At 34.8% G+C, this 19,824-nt stretch overlaps 1 protein-coding gene across 1 annotated transcript in view; it reads left to right on the forward strand.

Annotated features, from left to right (window-relative positions):
• LOC123671608 (hemicentin-2) overlaps nucleotides 1-17,691 on the forward strand; it is a 425,727-nt gene extending 408,036 nt beyond the window's left edge. Inside the window, exons 9-10 of the mRNA XM_045605573.1 lie at nucleotides 11,539-11,752; nucleotides 17,439-17,691. Of these exons, the coding sequence (XP_045461529.1) occupies nucleotides 11,539-11,752; nucleotides 17,439-17,539 (315 nt within the window). The 3' untranslated portion in view covers nucleotides 17,540-17,691. The remainder of the gene's footprint in view (nucleotides 1-11,538; nucleotides 11,753-17,438) is intronic.
• Nucleotides 17,692-19,824: the final 2,133 nt, after the last annotated feature.

Raw genomic sequence — 19,824 nt, forward strand, 5'->3', positions numbered from 1 at the left:
TTAATTTCAACTGTGTTAAAAGTTCTGTTGAAAACTTTCGGGAGCCTTGAGATAACACTCGATAATCTTCGTGGTACTGAAACCCAATAATATCGTGTCTATGGACAATTTTTCAGCTGGTTCAAACGTCATTTCAGCATAATAACAATAATATGATATGTAAAATAAATCGAAAAGGATTTCGATGCATGAGACTAAAAATAAAAATATTGCATTTCATTGAATAAAATAACCAATAACGCATTAGCTTTCTTTATCATCCGTCTTTATGTTAATTTAGTTATTCAGTTTGTTAAACATTCACTCAATTTGTACATTTTTCGATAATTCATTTTACTTTTAGTTGGTTTTTATATTTTCAGTTGGAATTCTGTTTCTAGACGGCCTTAGCCTTCATCAAGTAGACCCTTATAACGTAAATCATTCATCGAATAAATCTTTTTTCACCAAGAACTGTTCAATTTTGTACCTATTCTTCTACTCTTGTGGGTTATTTAAATAACTTGTTAAATATATCCACATTAGGATGGAGAATATGAAAAAGAAAAAATGCGTACAGATTGGATGCAGCAACTATGCATAAATTCTGATCACAAACCCATGCAATTTTGTTCAGCCATATTATAGAGTGATTTTCAATTTAGTTTCAATCAGCGTAGAAAATTCAATAAATTTTTATAAAATCAAATGATTGTGGGTTTACATGAATTAAAATTTTAAAAATCTTAATACACTGGTTCCTAGATTCTAGTTCATGAAAGATGAGTCTCTAATATTCATTTCCATCTTCGGGAAAATCAGCTCCACGAGGTCACCTGCATGCCTGGTTCCCGAAAGTATCCGATATGGAAGAAATATCACTTGTATTTGCATACCTGGAAAGAATTTATAATAGCAGATTAAACGGGCGACCCCATATATCCAACGATTCGAGATCTGTAGCGGGAATTGCTCTGGTGTAGGTTCGTATATTCTCCCCCCATTTCCACTACATTACATCGAAATAGGCATAATAAAATATTTAGCGACATCTTTCACTGCGCATTCGCCATTTTGCATCGGTTATTCTGATATTATGTTTCGATATATCCTAGTAGAAATTTATTAGCATTTATGCACATAACATATAACTGATTCAACATTCTCCTGTGAATACTATAGTATTTTATTCATGCGTGGATCTAGCTATTACCTGAATTGTATCGGTCATTACTCTTAGGCTCGCTTCACAATAACACGACACGACACCAGTTCCGATTCATGGGTGAAGGAATAAAATATGATCGTAGGTACGATATACGACAGTCGTACTCGACTCGATGGGCCTGCCAGACCAATACCTCCTAGACAAAAAGGACTTGATGCTCTCTCTAGTGACTTTACGTTACTTATATTATTCGAAGCTAAGGAGGTAACGGCTGAACTGTGAGCGCTCGGCTTGCTCCATAATTACATATACAGGGTGTCCCGTAAAGACCACGTCAAACCGAGGGAGAGTGTAGATCAAAGGATAACCCACCTGCTATGACAAAATTCCCATTATAAAAGTCTTACCGTTTTCGAGATATTTTTTTTTTTGAAAATAATGAATTTTTGCACCTTTCAATAGTTTTGTCCTTACGGTCGGTACAATTTTACATCTTTTTGATTAATTTTTTCAGTAAAATATTGCTGAAGAAATGATTTCAACGTTTACATTAAAAACATCATCCGAACATTTCAAAGTGGGGCTATGAGAAATATTTTTATTGGAAATTTTGGTAGTGGATTATTTTGTTCATAAAGTTTAGCCCATCGTAGTGGAAAAAAAAATGTACCGAGCTACTGCTGCACATTACACCAATAAATTGTCTATTTTATAGTGATTTCAAAGAGGTATCACACAAGTCATTTGTTATTCAAAGAAAAAAGATATGGCTGTTTTTATCCAAATGGGTACGTTTCTGACAAAATCAAGTTTGTCAATTCTGTTAAGAAATCTTCGATATTGCATTACTTAGTGAACAATGGCAATTGTTTACGTGCGAAAATATTACTCGCATAATTATTCACCTCAACGAAATTCAATTTTGCCGGCAAATTTTGCGAAAACATCTTGCAGATCCAGATTTTTTCAATAAGATCATTTGGAGCGAAGAGTCTCCCTGTACCAAGGATGGGTACATGAAGACCTTAATCCTCTGGACTTTTAATATTGGGGCTGCCTAAAAGACAAAGTATACGCGACACCCATACGTGATGAAGCCGAATTGCGGATGCGTTCTCTCAATTCGGCTTCATCACGCATGCGTGTTGCGTATACTTTGTCTTTTAGGCAGCCCCAATAATAAAAGTCCATAGGATTTAGGTCAGGTGAACGAGGAGGCCACAAAATTCCACCTTCTCTTCCAAACCACCGGTGGGGATAAGTTCTATTTAAATGAGCGGTAACTTCGAGTCCGTATGTGTTGGGCATCCATCATGTTGAAACCACAGACTACGTCGCAGCGCCAGTGGCACATCTTCCAATAAAATGGGCAGCTGGTTGGTTGAAAATTCCAAAAAATTGTTTGCGTTCAGTGATGGCGGCAGTTCGATCGGGCCCAAACTTGCACCATTAAATATTCCAGTCCATAAATTGATCTTGAATCGATATTGTGATCTATCTTCTCTCACCTCGTGTGGATTTATGATATTCCAGCCATGCAAATTGTGGAGATTTATGTACCCATCCTTGGTACAGGAAGACTCGTCGCTCCTAATGATCTTATTAGAAATTGATGTTTTTCCAAAATTTGCCGGCAAAATTGAATTTCGTTGAGGTGAATAATTATGCGAGTAATATTTTCGCACGTAAACAATTGCCATTGTTCACTAAGTAATGCAATATCGAAGATTTCTTAACAGAATTGACAAACTTGATTTTGTCAGGAACGTACCCATTTGGATAAAAACAGCCATATCTTTTTTCTTTGAATAACAAATGACTTGTGTGATACCTCTTTGAAATCACTATAAAATAGACAATTTATTGGTGTAATGTGCAGCAGTAGCTCGGTACATTTTTTTTCCACTACGATGGGCTAAACTTCATGAACAAAATAATCCACTACCAAAATTTCCAATGAAAATATTTCTCATAGCCCCCCTTTAAAATGTTCGGAGGATGTTTTTAACGTAAACGTTGAAATAATTCTTCAGCAATATTTTACTGAAAAAATTAACCAAAAAGATGTAAAATTGTACCAACCGTAAGGACAAAACTATTGAAAGGGGCAAAAATTCATTATTTTCAAAAAGAAAAGAATATCTCGAAAACGGTAAGACTTTTGTAATGGGAATTTTGTCATAGCAGGTGGGTGATCCTTTGATCTACATTCTCCCTCGGTTTGACGTGGTCTTTACGGGACACCCTGTATAAATTACATTTGGGAATGCATTTGGTTTAAAGAGGAGGCCAATCGTCAACTGAGCCTTCCTTCGCGTACCATTCGTCTTTATTATGGAGAAAACCAAGTTTCAAAGAAAAAACAATTTATTATCAATGAAACCGGATAATCAATATGATATGTGCACCTATGTATATGAAAGTATTGAAATACCTCGAAACGGGGATTCGGAAATATTGATATTTTGCATGAGGGATAATGGTATAATTAGGAAACAATGGTTTTCATTTGACTTATTATCAGATGATGAACTTAGATGAAAATGTCCTCTATAGAGTAGGTAAATACCAGAAAATCTGAAATTCTTAGAATTATATCGAGATAAAATCTTCAAAATGACGTAATGAATTTTTTTAGGAGCGAAATTGACTCAATGACTACCTGAATGTGTACTGGGAGAACTATGATCTAATTTGATCATTATAAAACTCTAGTGTCTTCGCTTTTTTCATATCAGGTGTTTTAACTAGACGATCATGATGTTTTACAATTCTGTTCTCATATTCGTGTTAGATATAAAAAAAGTAGAATCCTGCAAAATTTCAACAATTTGGCGTGAATTTTTTTTTGCTGTATTCATGTGATTTTAGTTCGATTCATCAAAACAATTTTCACAGTAATTCTTAGAACACTGAGTTTATTCAAAAATGAAATTCAATATGGAAACTGAGAAAAAAATCTTTAATGTAAAACGTTTTCCGCCATTTTCAATTTTTTTTCAGAGTTCTTTACCTTTTCGGAATTGAGCACTCGAAAATAATTTGATATGACCAGAAATTGTAACTTCAAAGGTTAGATATAACTGACCACAGTCAATAGAATATCACTCAGAAATGACACCCTATATGTCGCTTATGCTTCAAAAACGAGTTATATGTGATAAGGCAAAAATGATTCCAAGTTGGGCGGCCATGGCAAAAGATTCACTTGTGTCGCTTCGAAAAAGTTTAAACTAACTCTGGCAACATGAGGTCGGTCATTATCTTACTGAAATATTTGATTTTCGATTAAGGTGACGGAGAACATATGGCTCCACAATTTATTGAAGGTAACACAGCGCTGTCATGTTACCTCAACTAAAGACTTAAAGTGACGTACTTGCATGTGCAATAGCACCCCATACCAAAACGCCTACTGACTGATGTATGTACATCAACATCAAACTGAGGTTCACGTCTTTCTCCCCGACGTCGTCTTACCCTTCTTCGGCCATCATGTGCACCCGTTGCAGGCGATGCTCAACCTTCAGAGGTAACACAATTGTCATTTTTAAACCACGATTGACAATATCTCATAATAGTTGTTGGACTTCTGTTCGTACGGTTAGCGATTTCTCGCAATGACAACCCCGCCACCTGTAGACAAATAATTCGACGTCTTTCAAATTCATTCAGCTGGCGATAAATTCCGCGAACACGTGCTCAAGGCATTTTAACAACAACTAAACATCGACTTTAAATCTCCTCGAACAGCTGGTTTGTTCAAAAAACTTGCAGAAAACGACTACAATATTTTAATAAAAAAAATTGTTCACATGAAAAAACCTTCATGATTTTTTCTCCAAATTCACTCCTTGTTATACTATCCATGTTTCACAAAAAAAAAAAAAATTAAACAGCACCTTCTGGGTGTTTCTTTGTCAGTTAGTATATTCAATCAACATTAAGAACAAACATTGAAATATTCTATAGAAGGACGAAAAATTATTAGAATTTTATGGTTCTCGAATTGAATATACCTGAGGTAGTACACTGTGGATATTTAATCCTTAGGTTATTTCATCAAAAAATAATGACAGTCATATAAACTCGAAAATAGTCACCACTCCCACCTCATTATTCAAATTCAGATTTTCAAGGGTGATGACTATCTTCGAGATTATATGACAGTAATTATTTTCAGATGAAATGACTTATGATTTTTGTATCCACATTGTACTACCTCAGAAATCCATGTGAAAAGATAAATTCAATTTGAGAACCATGCAATTTCAATCATTTTTCGTCCTTACATATATTTATTAAATATTGTTGTTTTTCATCAACCATATAGTTTCTACAAATTAATGTGAAATCTCACATGGTATGCCCGAAATGCTACGATCTAATTGAACTCACCACCACTGAGTTTCTTATTGATTCAAAAAAGCTCCGTACAATAACCAGCCCCTGAGAGTCACAAACGATGAAGAATGTGTCCAGGTTCTCCAGGAATTTCAGCTGGCGTAGATGTAATAAACTACGAACATACGTCTTACCCCTTAAGAGAACCTAACCTCTCCGAAATGTCGTTTGTTAGTCGCGAATGTCGACCAGTAAAACCGAGTAGAGAAACCCAGAAGTGAATTTCTTCTTGATTTATGGACGTTTTAATTCCGTCTCCAGTGGATTCTCATTTGAATTCTCATCCAAAAGTCATTAAGGTGGATCGAAACTCCATCCAAGTTTTTGAGCTATGGTTGTGCAAGAACGAATAAGGAGTGCGAGTAATTATTCTAACGAATATACATGATATTCGTTGAATAGATGGAATAGTTTTGGCGAATATACAATATTCCAGTTGAAATAAGGTGTGTCCTCATAGTCTTGGATTGCTTTCAATGCCTTGCTCCTTAGAATCCATATTATTGATGAAGAGGACGAGTAAGGGGCAATCGGCAATATATCTGTTTGTGGGTCCATTTCATGCTGAATTCAAGCGTTTCCTCACCACCTGCATGTGACTAAATCAATATTCTTTGAAAAAATTCAGTGTGTAACTGAGGATGAAGTAAGGAACAAAATTCAATTGAATATTTTCAAGCAAACTTTCGCACAGGTCGATTTTAGGTTGTAACGTTACAATTGCCCATGAGAATCTTAGACTGATTTCTAGGGGTGGTTTGGCTTATTTGGCAACAAAACTCCTATCCAGGTTTTTACAAATTCAATGAAATTAAAACATACAAAGATCGATTCTTTTCACTCTAAACAAAAAATATTGAAATGAAAACATAAATAACTCAAATCAGTTTTTAATGAATTACTGTGCTATTAGGATAGAACCTCTTCTGTAGATCATTTTTAGCCTTCTAAACACCAGAAAGGAAGCTATAGTACTTCAATTCCTATTCAGCGCAGTGGATGTCAACGAATGTATTCAGTAGGAATAGAGTGGCGTGTAGCATACGGATTGTGTCTAAGCTGCACGTTTTTCATTTCATTCTTACAAATTTTGTGATTGTGTATTTTTCTGAATAAAGATTTATTATTTATTATTATTATTACAACTTCTTTATCTCAAGGAAGTTTTTCTTACGACATTTCAATCCCAATGCAGATTTCTATTGTTTAATCCCAAGAGAGGTTTCTGTTGTTCCAATCCCACAGAAAGTGCGAGAATCCCAACACAATTCTCGCCAATAAATTAAATTCTAAATCTCAAATTAAACTAATAATGGCTGAAATCTGAAACAAGGTACGTATCTTTCCTGAAGTCTCGATAATTATTGAAGATATTTCAGAAAATGTTATCTGTTTCCCTCTCTAGATACGCGCATCCATTGGCGCTCCATAGGCGACCAATCACACACGACGAATCGACAAATTACCGCGTCTTTGAAAAATTCAGTAGCGTAACGTGAATTGAAGCGTGCAAAATGGTTGCAAGGTTTTAATTATACAACTCATGGCCTTCATTTTTTTTTACTCATGAAATCCATTTTTACGGTGTCGTCTTTTTTTTTCAAATAACTGTTTTGATTGTTTTGCTGATTTATTTTCCACTTAGCATTTTTTTTTGGAGAAAATAACACATTTACTTTGAGTTCAAAAATTGAGCTTTCATGGAAGAAAATCTTTCTTCATGCTAAAAACCAAACGCAACGGCGGTCTGGATCATTTTCGTTTAATTATTGGAACCACTTGAATTTTGTAAGAATGATGAACAAGTTCGCGACAAAAGAGTTGTCCACGTTAGGATTTGGGGCTGGTTGTCTTGTAGAGATATGAGGATTTTTTTCAAAATTAACGAGTAATCAAGATATTGAAAATATGTATTTCCACGATTATACTGCATTCATCATTTTTCACATCTATAGTTTTGGAGTTATGAATTTTTGAAATTTTCATTCCCAATTTTGAACCAATGTTCCCGACTTCAAATGCCTTGGCTGAATTGTAATTAAACATTATTTTAATTGATTTTTATTATTCTTCTTATTTTGCGTTGTAAAAGGATTCAATGAAATTTTAACTTTGAATTCCTCATACATAGTTTATAAACCATTCACCACACAATTCTTTTCTAAGGAAATTCTCCATGAGTACTACTCACTATGCGGTTTTTTGGATCTATTTGGGTATAATTAAAAATTTCCAGTTCAGCATCTGCAAGTGATTCAGATGCATAAAGCGAATTGAGGTATTTCAACATTTTAACACAAGAACACAAGTAACCAAAATTCAATCAAATCAGTTTCGTTTCTATCTAGCAGCCTACAAAATTCGCACCCTGATGCAGGTCATGAACCAAAACTGACTGAATCTCAATACAAATAAAACCAAAACTTATCCCTCAATATGCGAACACACTGTGTGAGTTATCTACTGCTCTAGTACAGCACCTAGCATTGGCTGTGTGCTAATATGAACACACAGCGTCACCAAACGTACATAACCCTATATAAGTTCCATTTTCTATAGGATGAACAGGTGGTATTTGAAACTATCTAGATGTTTTTAGGTACAGCTGTTACGTATAAGGTGGTCTAAGTAATTTTGATAATTACAAACTCCCTCAAGCAATCGTCTAATGACTATCTTTTTGAACCACAAGTTCGTAATTTCCAGACTTGGTCTACGGATAGAACTTGAAGTTAACTCGATTTATGTTGTCTCTTTCAAATTCCTACTTGTTCATAGTTTTTCTTTCAATATAATAGGTGCTTTTTCACTAAATTTCTGTTATCAATGTTTTGTCAGAAATATTTTCAGCCTTTGTTGTTTTTGGGACGCCTGATATGGATGTAAATTTTATATTTATTCCCCTACTCGTGATATTTAAAACAGATTATTTCTTTCGTTTTCGATAATTGAAGTGTATTTGATCTGTGTCACTGCCTGATGATGGATGTTTCATTTTTCAGTGATAACGTTCCCATATGAATTCCGAAATGATCTGTTTTAGAATTGAATTGGAAAATTATGACTAGAAGTACTTTATACAGTTGGGTTCGTTATTTTTGATAAATATTGAGTGTACCTAATGAATTCAGATTTTCTCACGAAATTCAAGCTTAATTTCAAGAAATCTTCATCTCCTTGTTTCAATTGATTTTATTCTTTCAATATAATTAATTGATTCAATTCCGCTTCAGTTTTTAAAGATTATTCGCGGCGATAAAGAAGTGCGTACCTCTTGTTTTCAGTCCACAAAAACATAATGTAATCGGGAATAAAACAACGTGAATCGTAGATATGGGCGTTACTGCCACCGATAACAGTCGTAAAGATGAAAACGTTGTTTTCCCGACGAGAATATTCTAGTAACTTGGTTTTGTGGGCAGTAGGTCACATACCCCGTCCCATCCTAGCAGTCTATATAATGGGTTGTTCCCGAGACTGCAACTTTTTTTCGGTATTTCATTGATTCGTCAACTTTTCCGCTCAGATCAGATTTAGTAGTCCATTTTTATATTCTTTTTTGCAGCAATTTTTCTCTAAATTTTTAAACTTTTATTTTTGTTAGTTATGGGATTATTGTTCATTCTATCTTAGGATTGAGATGTTTTCAAACGAGAAAAAATACTTACCGTATAATCATCGTTCATTCTGGCCTGTGTGAAATATGTTCATTAAAATCCAAATGAATCTTCAACTAATTCAGAGAATCACTTCTGCTCAATGATATTGAAAAAAATTAAATGATCAACCTTTTTATAAAATACAAATTTTATAATACGCTCGATCATTTAATTTTTTTCAAGATGTAGTAGAACAATCGGAAACTTGAATTGAATTCATACAGTTCATCATTTACTTTTTACATACGGAGTGTCCTAAATCCATTCCATTTAAATTGGAATCTATAAAAATAAATACAATTAACTGCGGCACTATTTTGATGTGTTGTTTTGAATCGAAGTTCGAAAATATTCCTCATATTTGTGGACGATAGTGATTAAACCAATAATTTTAGGTTTATAGAAAAATGTTATTTCGTTTCGTTTCAATTATAATATAATAGTCTAAATGGATACAATAAACCGCTTCAATTTGTATAGTTTAACTGCCAGCCATTTTATTTTTTTTTCGTTTTTATTAACTATTCCTGTCATAACGGCCCCCATCAAAAAATGGCTTCTATATGATCAAGTCACGTACCGTGAAAAATATTGTATCAGATTCAGATGACCTGTTATCAAGATGAAGTGGATCCATGCCAGTTTTGTCATAAAATTTTCATAAAACTAATTTTGTCTTTTAACGATGCTTCTTTTTTCATGGCTATGTTTTTAGCAGAGCAAGAATTAGGTCACAGAAAATCCATGCTGTATGGAGCCTTATTATCGCTACACATACTGATATCTAATTCTGATACAGGATATTGAAAATTTTATGCATCGAGGCGTCTAAGTGAGCAGGGATTTAGGCGAGAATTACACTAGGTATACTGCCGCATTCTGCCGTAAAATAACTACGAAATAGCATCCTCGTAAGTGTCCAGTTCATGTTGGACTTTTACTGGCTCATTATATGGCCGTTAGGGTTTCGAATTCTTGATGAAATATCTGATACATGGAGTGGTAATATTGCTGGGAGCATCGTTCTAAATTGGTTAATTTAAAATAACGAAATAAATTTACCAGATTTTTCCGATTTCAATGTTATATTTTTTTAATTACTGTCCGTATTCGACAAGAATTATGACTTTACCCTTCTTTTTTGTCTTAAATGTTGGCTTATTCTAATTGGTTCTAATTGGCCTATGATTCAGCTTCGGTTCAAACCACTGGAAAGTTTTGGAAAAGTCTTAGATCTAGTGAAAAACCCAGTGGATCATAAGCAAATTAAAGATCAAAAAGAAAAAGAAGTACGATTTACCTGTGTACAAAATATCATAAGATATTACTTATCTGGTTAATGTTTCGACAAAATGCCAATAAGGTGCCTGTTATGATATTTAATACACTCGGAAATCGTACTGTCAGCCATTCTATTTAATATAACAAATTAAAGATTATGAATTAGAAACTCTATCAAACAAGACTATTATTATCAATACTACCACAATTTGTATCCACATTTTATGTAGCATTAAATATCAATCACAATTCAAAATAATTGTCAATACCTCTACAGATCTATCAATTTCAGAAAATAAGTTGATTTTTTATGAAAGAAAAGTAATTGATCGGATTTCTAAGGTACTTCCTTCCTTTAAATGAAGAAAAAATAATAAAATCAGTGTTATTATATAAAATATTTATAGAACAATCAGCAAAATGTACAGCAATTAATTTGGAATGGTTTCGAATTTCATTTCAAAGCCAATCTGAAAATGGATTCTGGAACAGAGTATCTAGACAAAAGGCAATGTCTGAACAGAACTTACAATCATGATACCAGTAAATCAAAAATACTGATATTGGGAATCTAAAGACGCTACATATTATGACATATTTATATTATGTGTGTGAGTACAATATCAAATTTTAGGTATGGGTAGATATTGCCATAGGCGTAACGAGAGGGTTATTGGGGAAATAACACCTCCCATTGATTAGAAGAAATAAATTTGTAAAAAAGTTGTAAGTAACAATTCAAAAAAAAACCTTATAAAAAATTGAAAGATTTTTTGCTTGTAAGGGCAACAGGGGTAAAATTGTTAATGATTGTATAATGATATTATTATGATTCTTTTTTAATAAATTCTTTAAATCCTTTCACAATATGTATCATGTAAACAAGTTATTATTCTATCAAAATACTAATTCGAGTTATCATGCTATGCTGCTCAAATGAAACCATTCGTAGTAATATCGAATCACTTTTTTGAAAAGTTTTAACAGCATAATTGTAGAAATGACCTTTATTTTTACTAAAACTGTAGTGTTTCTCTGTCTTTCCAGAGTCCGACACCACCGCAATATGTATTTTGGTACCATAATGAGCATATGATAAATTATGACACAGCAAGGGGAGGAATAACAGTAGATACGGTACCAGGTCTTCCCACCCAAAGTCGTCTCACAATCCGGGATACGAACGATGCCGATTCCGGAAACTACACTTGCTCCGCTTCTAACACAGAGCCAGCTTCCATCTATGTTTTCGTTTCAGAAGGTAAGTTTAGCGATTTCTAACGAATAACTTCTAGTAACCGCGGTTATTGCTGGTCTTGCCCTGGGTTTTGGCCATTCAGGAAAAACCACAAATAACCAGCTTCCGCTTCCACCCATCACAAATATAAAAACGATAGGTACTGCATCAAAGTACATGAACCCATAAATAATGAGTGGTGAAAATTTCGTACCGAATAGATACAACACATATTTAAAAAAAAATTAACTACATAAAGAAAAATAACCTGAAACATTTTGCACTCCTTCTGAGAGTCGACTTCATTACTAAATATGTTTTCAATAGTTATTAATTTCCAAATATGAAGCCGCCTATTAACCTTTTTGTTTGACACTCGATCAAGATTTCTGTATTGTGATTTTTGTAAATAGATACATTAGATACATATGTCTTTCGTATGAGAGTCTCTATTTTTTTTTGATATTTGAAATTGAGTTTCTCTCAATGTCCGTTTCTTACGAACCTCGGCATATTTATGTAGGCTTGGTTAATCGATCGTCTAGAGGTATGATTCGATTACCTGGCCTTTCGTCTTTTTCTCCGTGACTTTGTTGGATTTGTAATAATTAAACTCTTTTGAATTATTTACATCTATTTACAAAGCCACTATTATACAGTGCAAACTCAGTATTGAGAAGATCTTAATTACGTCCTAATTACAAGTTTCTCACTACGGTACTGAATTTCGTCTTTAACTCTAGTTTAATTACTCAAAACGTCTTCGTCGTAATTCAAGTTTTCGGTCGTCTCGTCTTTGATTTGTTCGCGACTCGTCTTAATCTAGTCCGCGAACCGTCTTTACGTCGTACGTCTTAAGTTGACCGACCGAACTTGTTCTGTCTGCCGTCTTAGACTTAACTTCAACTTTACCCGTCTTCGGCTTAATTTCAACTGTACTCTCTGCCGATTGGAACTTACACTGGCTCGAACTCGAATATCGACCTCCCTTCTTTCGGTTTGACTACACCCTTAGAGAAAGTAAGATCCCCTAGTCCAATAAGAATTTGGCCGTACCACCCACAAAGATCTTCGCGGATTCCTGGAAATCGAATATTCCAGAAGGACTAGAAGCTGATACACAGATGTGACACATCTGGTACGACCGTGTTGTCTTCGAACTTTATCAACCCCCCAATAAATCTCTTCAAGATTTACAACTCTTGACATATCTTCGACACCTCAAAAAATAGCACATCCTTTTTACATTATGTACAATAACAATTCGTTTCCTGTAAATTCATTGAAAGTGTCATGCCCTCGACACTTGAAGAAATTAATAGGTCTCCAAGCATCCGGTTGACCATCTCAATTATTCCCAGGGAACAATAACTGGATCCTACATTAATTGCAGCGATTAACATTTTATTCTTTTGTCACTTGTACAGGGTGCGGCAGAGCAGATTGACGAGTTTTGACAGGTCATTTCTCGGGATGTGGTGGGGGCAGGTAGGTGCGGAAGTGGTCTTTGTGTTCCTTAGACTCAGTAGTTTTTAGTCAGTACCATGATTTGTACCGAAGTGCATCGAGGCTTTGCTGTTCATACGTTTTACAGAAATAACCGTTCTGTGATCGCGACCCAGCGGCCATTTCGGCACTCTTGTCAGCGTTTCAGTCCTCTCTGCAAACACAATCAGAACTTGGGCTCGTCAACTTGAAGAAACAGGAAGTACACGACTAGAGCGAGGACATGGACGGCCGAGAACGGTAAAAACATCGGAAAATGTGCAGGCTATTCGAGTTGCAGTCAAGCATTCACCGAGACGCTCTGCACGGAGGCATGCGATAGCTTTGGGAATGTCACACTGATCTTTGAGGAGGTTTCTGCATGAGGATTTATCATTCCAACCGTATGAAATCATGCTTTTTCAAGAGTTGAGTGCTGCTGATTACGTGAACCGCAAAAATCGTTGTGAGCACATGATTCAGCTCATCTCCCCGAGAGCAACTTTTTTCGGTAGTGATGAGGCACATTTCCAATGCACGTAATTCTCTTCAACTCCATAAAAGACCACTCCATTCACCTGAAGTCACAGTTTGGTGTGTTGTGTCTCAATTCGGAGTGATAGGCTTTTATTTTTTCGAGGAAGAAAACATCACCGCGTTATGTGTCAATATTGGAAACCTTCCTTCTGCCTTAATTGGAAGTACTTGCTGAAGAACAGGGTCTGGGTAAAATCTTGTTCCAGCAGGATGGCTCTACAGCCCACACAGCTCGAACTTCATTAGCTGTTTTGAGACAGATGTTCCCAAGGAGACTAGTTTCAATAAGAGGGGAAATGGTTCGGCCAGCGCGCTCAATAAATTTAAGCATCTGCGACTTCTTTCTTTGGGGCCACCTTAAAGATAAGGTCTTCAAACATCGTCCACACACCCTGCTAGAACTCAAGCAGCGAATAATCGAAGAATCCGCGCCATATCGCTCGAGATATGCCGAAAAGCTGTCAAAAACATCCAAAATATACTATGTCAGTTTAGCTGTTGATGGCCAACATCTTAGTGATATCGTTTTCAAAACTTGAGCAGAAAAACTGTATTTCCTACTGCTTCGAATGAATAAAACCGTTTTTCTCTAACTTTTACCATTTTGAAACTCGTTAGTCGGCTCTGCCGCACCCAGTATCATTGATATGGCTTTGCCTGCAGAGCCCATGCTAAAATTTCTATTTTTTTTGGGCTCTTGCAATTGACCTGATTATTCGAAGTTTCGTATTTTGATTCAAGTGGCAACTTCTTCCTATAAGTGGATAAAGTCTTCCATATGCTGATTTTGTTTTGTGTACTGCGTATATTGAATGAAATTTCCACGTTAGTCTATCATGAGTATTATCCAGTATTACTCCTAGATAGGTACTCGACTTTATTTTCCTATTATGTCTTTTCTTCTATATCTTCCAGTGCTTCTTGCAGTCTTCTGTATATGACGTTTTTTGTCTGACTGCTATTCCTGTATCATCTTCATCTGCATATAGCGATGAAATATTTCTTGGCTTTTTTATTACGTCGATCAAGGGGGATAAGACTAACGATTTGCAAAATTCCTTTCTTAAGCAAAATTTAAGTAGGCATCTGTAAGTAACGCTAATCATTCAGGAATATCTTCACAGCTTTTCCACTCAAAGTCATAGTAGGCATTTATAAATCATACCTCCAGCTCAAATATTCAAGAAGTAGAATGTTCCTTCGTTGCGTATTTGTTTTGGCTTGGTAATTATGCGTTTTCGGGAAGTTTCATTTTCGAGGCTAATACTCGGGAATATCCGAGGCGTAATAAGTGAAGGCATAGCAGCAATTTCGAAATATACCAATTAATTTTCGCTGGCTCGGAAGGAGGGTGTTAGCCAAACAACGGGCATGTTACTGATACACAGCGTATATAATTAGCTTCGTGAACACCGAATATTTCCAGTTGATGAGTATGTATTTGAGGTGTAATCGTGAAATTTTCATATGAATGTCGTGTGTATTGGGAGCTTCGCTATAACTTGGCTGCGAGGTTCCGTTAGACTATAAAAGCATCACTTGCTACTAATGTTAATGGAGTGGAGTATTTCTGCCTGAAGCTTAATCGACATAAAATGACTTCATTTCGGTATTTTCTCTGATTTTTCTCTGAGTGGTCACTACTTCTAATAATAATAATAATAATATGGTTTATTCTGTAAGCTACAGGGTATAAACAACCGAAAATATACTTTCCTATATGATGACGCAGTGCTATTTTCTTAAACTTTTTTTTAAGATGAAAGAAAAAGGTCTATCGTGATGTTGATATGTCAATTTCAATTCTATTAGATATTTTATTAGACAGTTAGTGGATTTTCTTTCGATTAGTTCAAATTATCATTAATGTAGCTCTGATTTAATCTAATAAATTTCTTTATTCACATTTTTTATTGAAGTACTACAATATTTTCTGTATTAATTACTGCACAAAGGTATGAAATGAAATATATTATATTTTCATAATAATCACAAGAAAAGAAAACCATCATCAAATAACTTCGGAATTGTGGCTGACGGAATATTATACACATTCCATGACTTTGAAGAGCAGTTTTCCACTTCTGATGAGTTCAGCTTTAGTACGATCTATTGCTGGTAACCAGGCGATATGTACTAAGGAACTGAGTATCTTAGAAGTTAGTTCATAGAAGTGGAGAGGAAGAACCTTATCAGGGCCGCCGCCAGACATTTTGGCGCCCCGGCAAATAAAATTTGCCGCCCTGATTTGCCTAATTTATTTGAATTTCTTTTTAAGGAGCCTTTGTTATTCCTCTTAGACATCTTTTCAATTTCATATAAATCGTTATTTCAACATAAAATCATCTTCCTAAAATTAATCAAAGGACGTTTTTATTATTATTATTATTACATTAAATCTACAAATCAACTAAATCGTTCCCGTATATGTATAACATTTTTATTTATTACCTATTCGTATTTTCATAACTATCGATGAGAGCGCCTATTCGATTTCAAAAGAATAAATCATAAAAAGTATGTCTCGTTTTATTGACTGACTGACTTGGCGTCCCGGCAAAAAGTCCGGTGTGCCGGTCCTGGCGGCGGCCCTAAACCTTATAGCTTTAACCCCCTCCGGTCGAGACACACTCGACATTTCAATTCGAAAAATCTAGCGTCGAGTTTCAATCTAAACACTTGTGAAGATCTTACTGCAGTAGTTTACATCACGACCTTAAGGTCTACTTCGACTCCTTCAGAGATGTTCTCACTACTGCACCATCTACAGCTACCCTTCCAGTTCCAGAGATCTAGTAAACTCCAATATCTAGGATGGCTTCAAGAATGTTATATCCTCTCTCCTACAAATTACTCGTCCCAAGCATTTTTGCGTTGGCTTGCAATGGTGCGGTATGGCTATGACATTCTGATTAAGTTTCCTTGCATCTTTCTATGCTTTCGAGTATTTCAGCCTGAAAGCTAATTGAACAGGAACTCTATGACAGCGAGTTCTTGGTGCCAGCTAGCCTTCCCTGGACTGGATACTCCAGCGGACACTGTGTCTCATAGTACCAGTCATTGAGTACATACACTAGAACACAGACCATATATTCGTTCTGTTTCATATTAACTTAAAATTAACGAACAAAACATATAATGTTATCGCCAAACAATCTGTCCACTAAAGCTTATTGATGAAACGTTCAAGGTCGATTCATATTATCCGACACGTATCGTTTCAGACACCAAGCGAATCGATTGTCGGAACGGAGAGCGCGTTCATATACTCATTCAAGGAGCGTTACAGTTTGATTCTGGCAGTGGATAAATTGAGGTGTGAAAAAATGTTAAAACTTTCACGTAAAAAAGTATGTGCTATTGCATTTTTACTGGATGAAGATGAAACAAGAGAAAAGTCAGTAAGAAGATTTAGTTTAGGTACACCCAATATTCAAAAACAGAACCATCTTGTTTCAATTGGTCGGCAATTGCCCTCCAAATGTTTTCCTTATCATTAGTATCATAATACAATCTGTGATTTAGAATTTAGATCACATAGAATTTCCTGCTCACGCACTAAATATATTAATTTTTCGCAATCTATTACCAACGAATCGTGGTCCTTGTGTTCATACTCGAATCTACTCTCGAAACATTATCCTCACACTACTCATTTCAGGAGGCACTAATATATCTTAATTTTCAGGTGACAATGTCGATGCCATCCTCATGCGAGGATCCTGCTCGATGTGCATAACGCACAAACTGATGGTGTTAGTAATCGTTCTTGCCACAATTGTTCGATAGGATGAAATGGTTAAGACCCTCGTTCATCCTAAATTAAAATGATGGACGCTCTAGTTCAGTGAGATGCTGTGGATGAAAAGTTGAAATTTATGGTGATAAAGAACGATGAATCTCAATGTGATTTATTACATAAAAGATTACAAGTACGAGTATTCCACTTGAGTTTCCTACTTGAACGCGATGATATGATTGATGTTTAAATCAATGATTCTCTGTCATTTGTTGTTCATAGAGTTTCGATCAAGCCTGATGACCTCTCATTTCTCACTTCTCATTTTTTGAATATTCAATTAATGAATATTCATCATTTTATTAAATTTTTACTAACAAAACCATTATTCATGCAGGAAAAAATTCATTAAACCATGCGGACAATATACCATATATACCTACATAAAGTAGGTGTAGATCAAATTCATTATCTGGTAGAGAAAAAGATTTTTGGAAAACATTTTCGACACGTCAACTATTATTCGAACATATCTATTTTTAAATAACAATGGAATGTCACAAATTTTGTAACAATCCCTTCATATCTCCCAAATGTTGACATTTATTGTTGACAGTAGCATTTGAAAGATGAACAATAACACACAAAAAATACATTTTTGAAGCCCCATGTCCTCTAGATAATGATTTAATTTCATACCACAGTGTTCAAAAATATCGACTGCTGTTTTCAATCGATTGACAAGTTCATTTTATCAATTTATCAAAATACCTGATTCTTATTTTTTTTTTGTATGAGAAATAACATATTCGGTAGATTGATTAAGTTCATCTGCGAGTACATATATCAAACTTTTATTTCAAGTTGTATATTCTCTTGTCTCGTAGCGTTTTAGGAGGATATGTTCTCAACGAAATATAGGAACGCCATTATCGACAAAGTAAATAACAAAATTATGCTTCGGGTCACTTCAATAATAAGCATAAATATTATAATAATTAATTCCGTTATTATCTATCTCTATTATTAATTGAAACATAACTTTACATTGTATTTACACACTAAAGATATTTTGAAGTAACTCATTATTTGAAAACATCGTAGGTACCTACGAATTTATGTTTCAATAAATAAAAAAAAGATGTCAACACACTTATAACTCAGCATAGAATTGATTTCTATGAAGTAGGAGCGTAGGTACCTACACAATTCGCCCTGAACTGATAAATACCTTCATGTAAAAAAAACATCAATAATTAGTAATGAACTTCTTTTTCGTTGAGAAATCTTCCTAGCTGACGAGAGAATATAGAAAGTACCCTCATAGAATGAACAGACTTTCAAGATTTGTTAGCAGTCCTAAAAAACAATTCTATCAAGATTTGACGAGAAATTGAATCCAAACATTCGATTACGTCTTTCTGTGCGTGTATATCCCTTATGAATAGGTTCTAGCTCCTTTCTGCAACTTGGTAATAAATTCAAAGTAGGACAGTTATTATGCTATAATTCCCTAAAGCGTGAAACTTGTGAACAACTAGTTTAATTAAATTGTAAAACTTGGTTAACGCTTCCTGTGGAATTTTCAATTCGACTTCACCAATAAAGACCATTCAACAGAAACGTGGAATCTTGATTGTGACTATGAAAATCATGAATCTACTAACTGCAAAATTTCCAATGTACCTACTTATTTGGACAGTTCTTTCTAATTGCGTTCGTCATCTATCACTGGATGAACACAGTAATGAAAACACAGAGAATTTATAAAATAATCGAGAAATTAATAACCCAATTAAAAATATAGACCACAAAAATGGTTGTTTTAAGAAATAATAAGATACCGCGCCAGCAATGAAATGAAGTCGGAAACTTTTAATCGCTCATTCATAGAACTGAATATAGGATGTAGATATAATAACCAATATACAGTTCTATGATCTTCAAGGTTGCAATTGGAATAGAAACCTATAAATGAACGAGCGCTATCAAAGAGTGGAAGAATTTATTCCGTGAAAATTATATGGGAAATATATGGACCAAATACCAATGCGTTTGCTGCTCTCTCGCAATGCTATAACAACATTTTTAACGCTCGCAAGTATACTCAGTGAAAACAACCAACACATGAGGCAGTGGAGTAGGTTCATTGAAGTAAACTTTCAATTCGGGAAAACCCCAAAAGATAAGATTAGAACCGCGTCTAAAAATCTGATTATGTGAATACAAAATCATTTGAGTCATACTGAATCCGAATTTGTGTACTCCGATTCTGATAATTGATAAAAAATCAATGGTCCACTAACTAAAAACTCTACGAAGTACGAAGGTAATA

Source organism: Harmonia axyridis, chromosome 1 (assembly GCF_914767665.1).
Source record: "Harmonia axyridis chromosome 1, icHarAxyr1.1, whole genome shotgun sequence".
Lineage (NCBI taxonomy): Eukaryota > Metazoa > Arthropoda > Insecta > Coleoptera > Coccinellidae > Harmonia > Harmonia axyridis.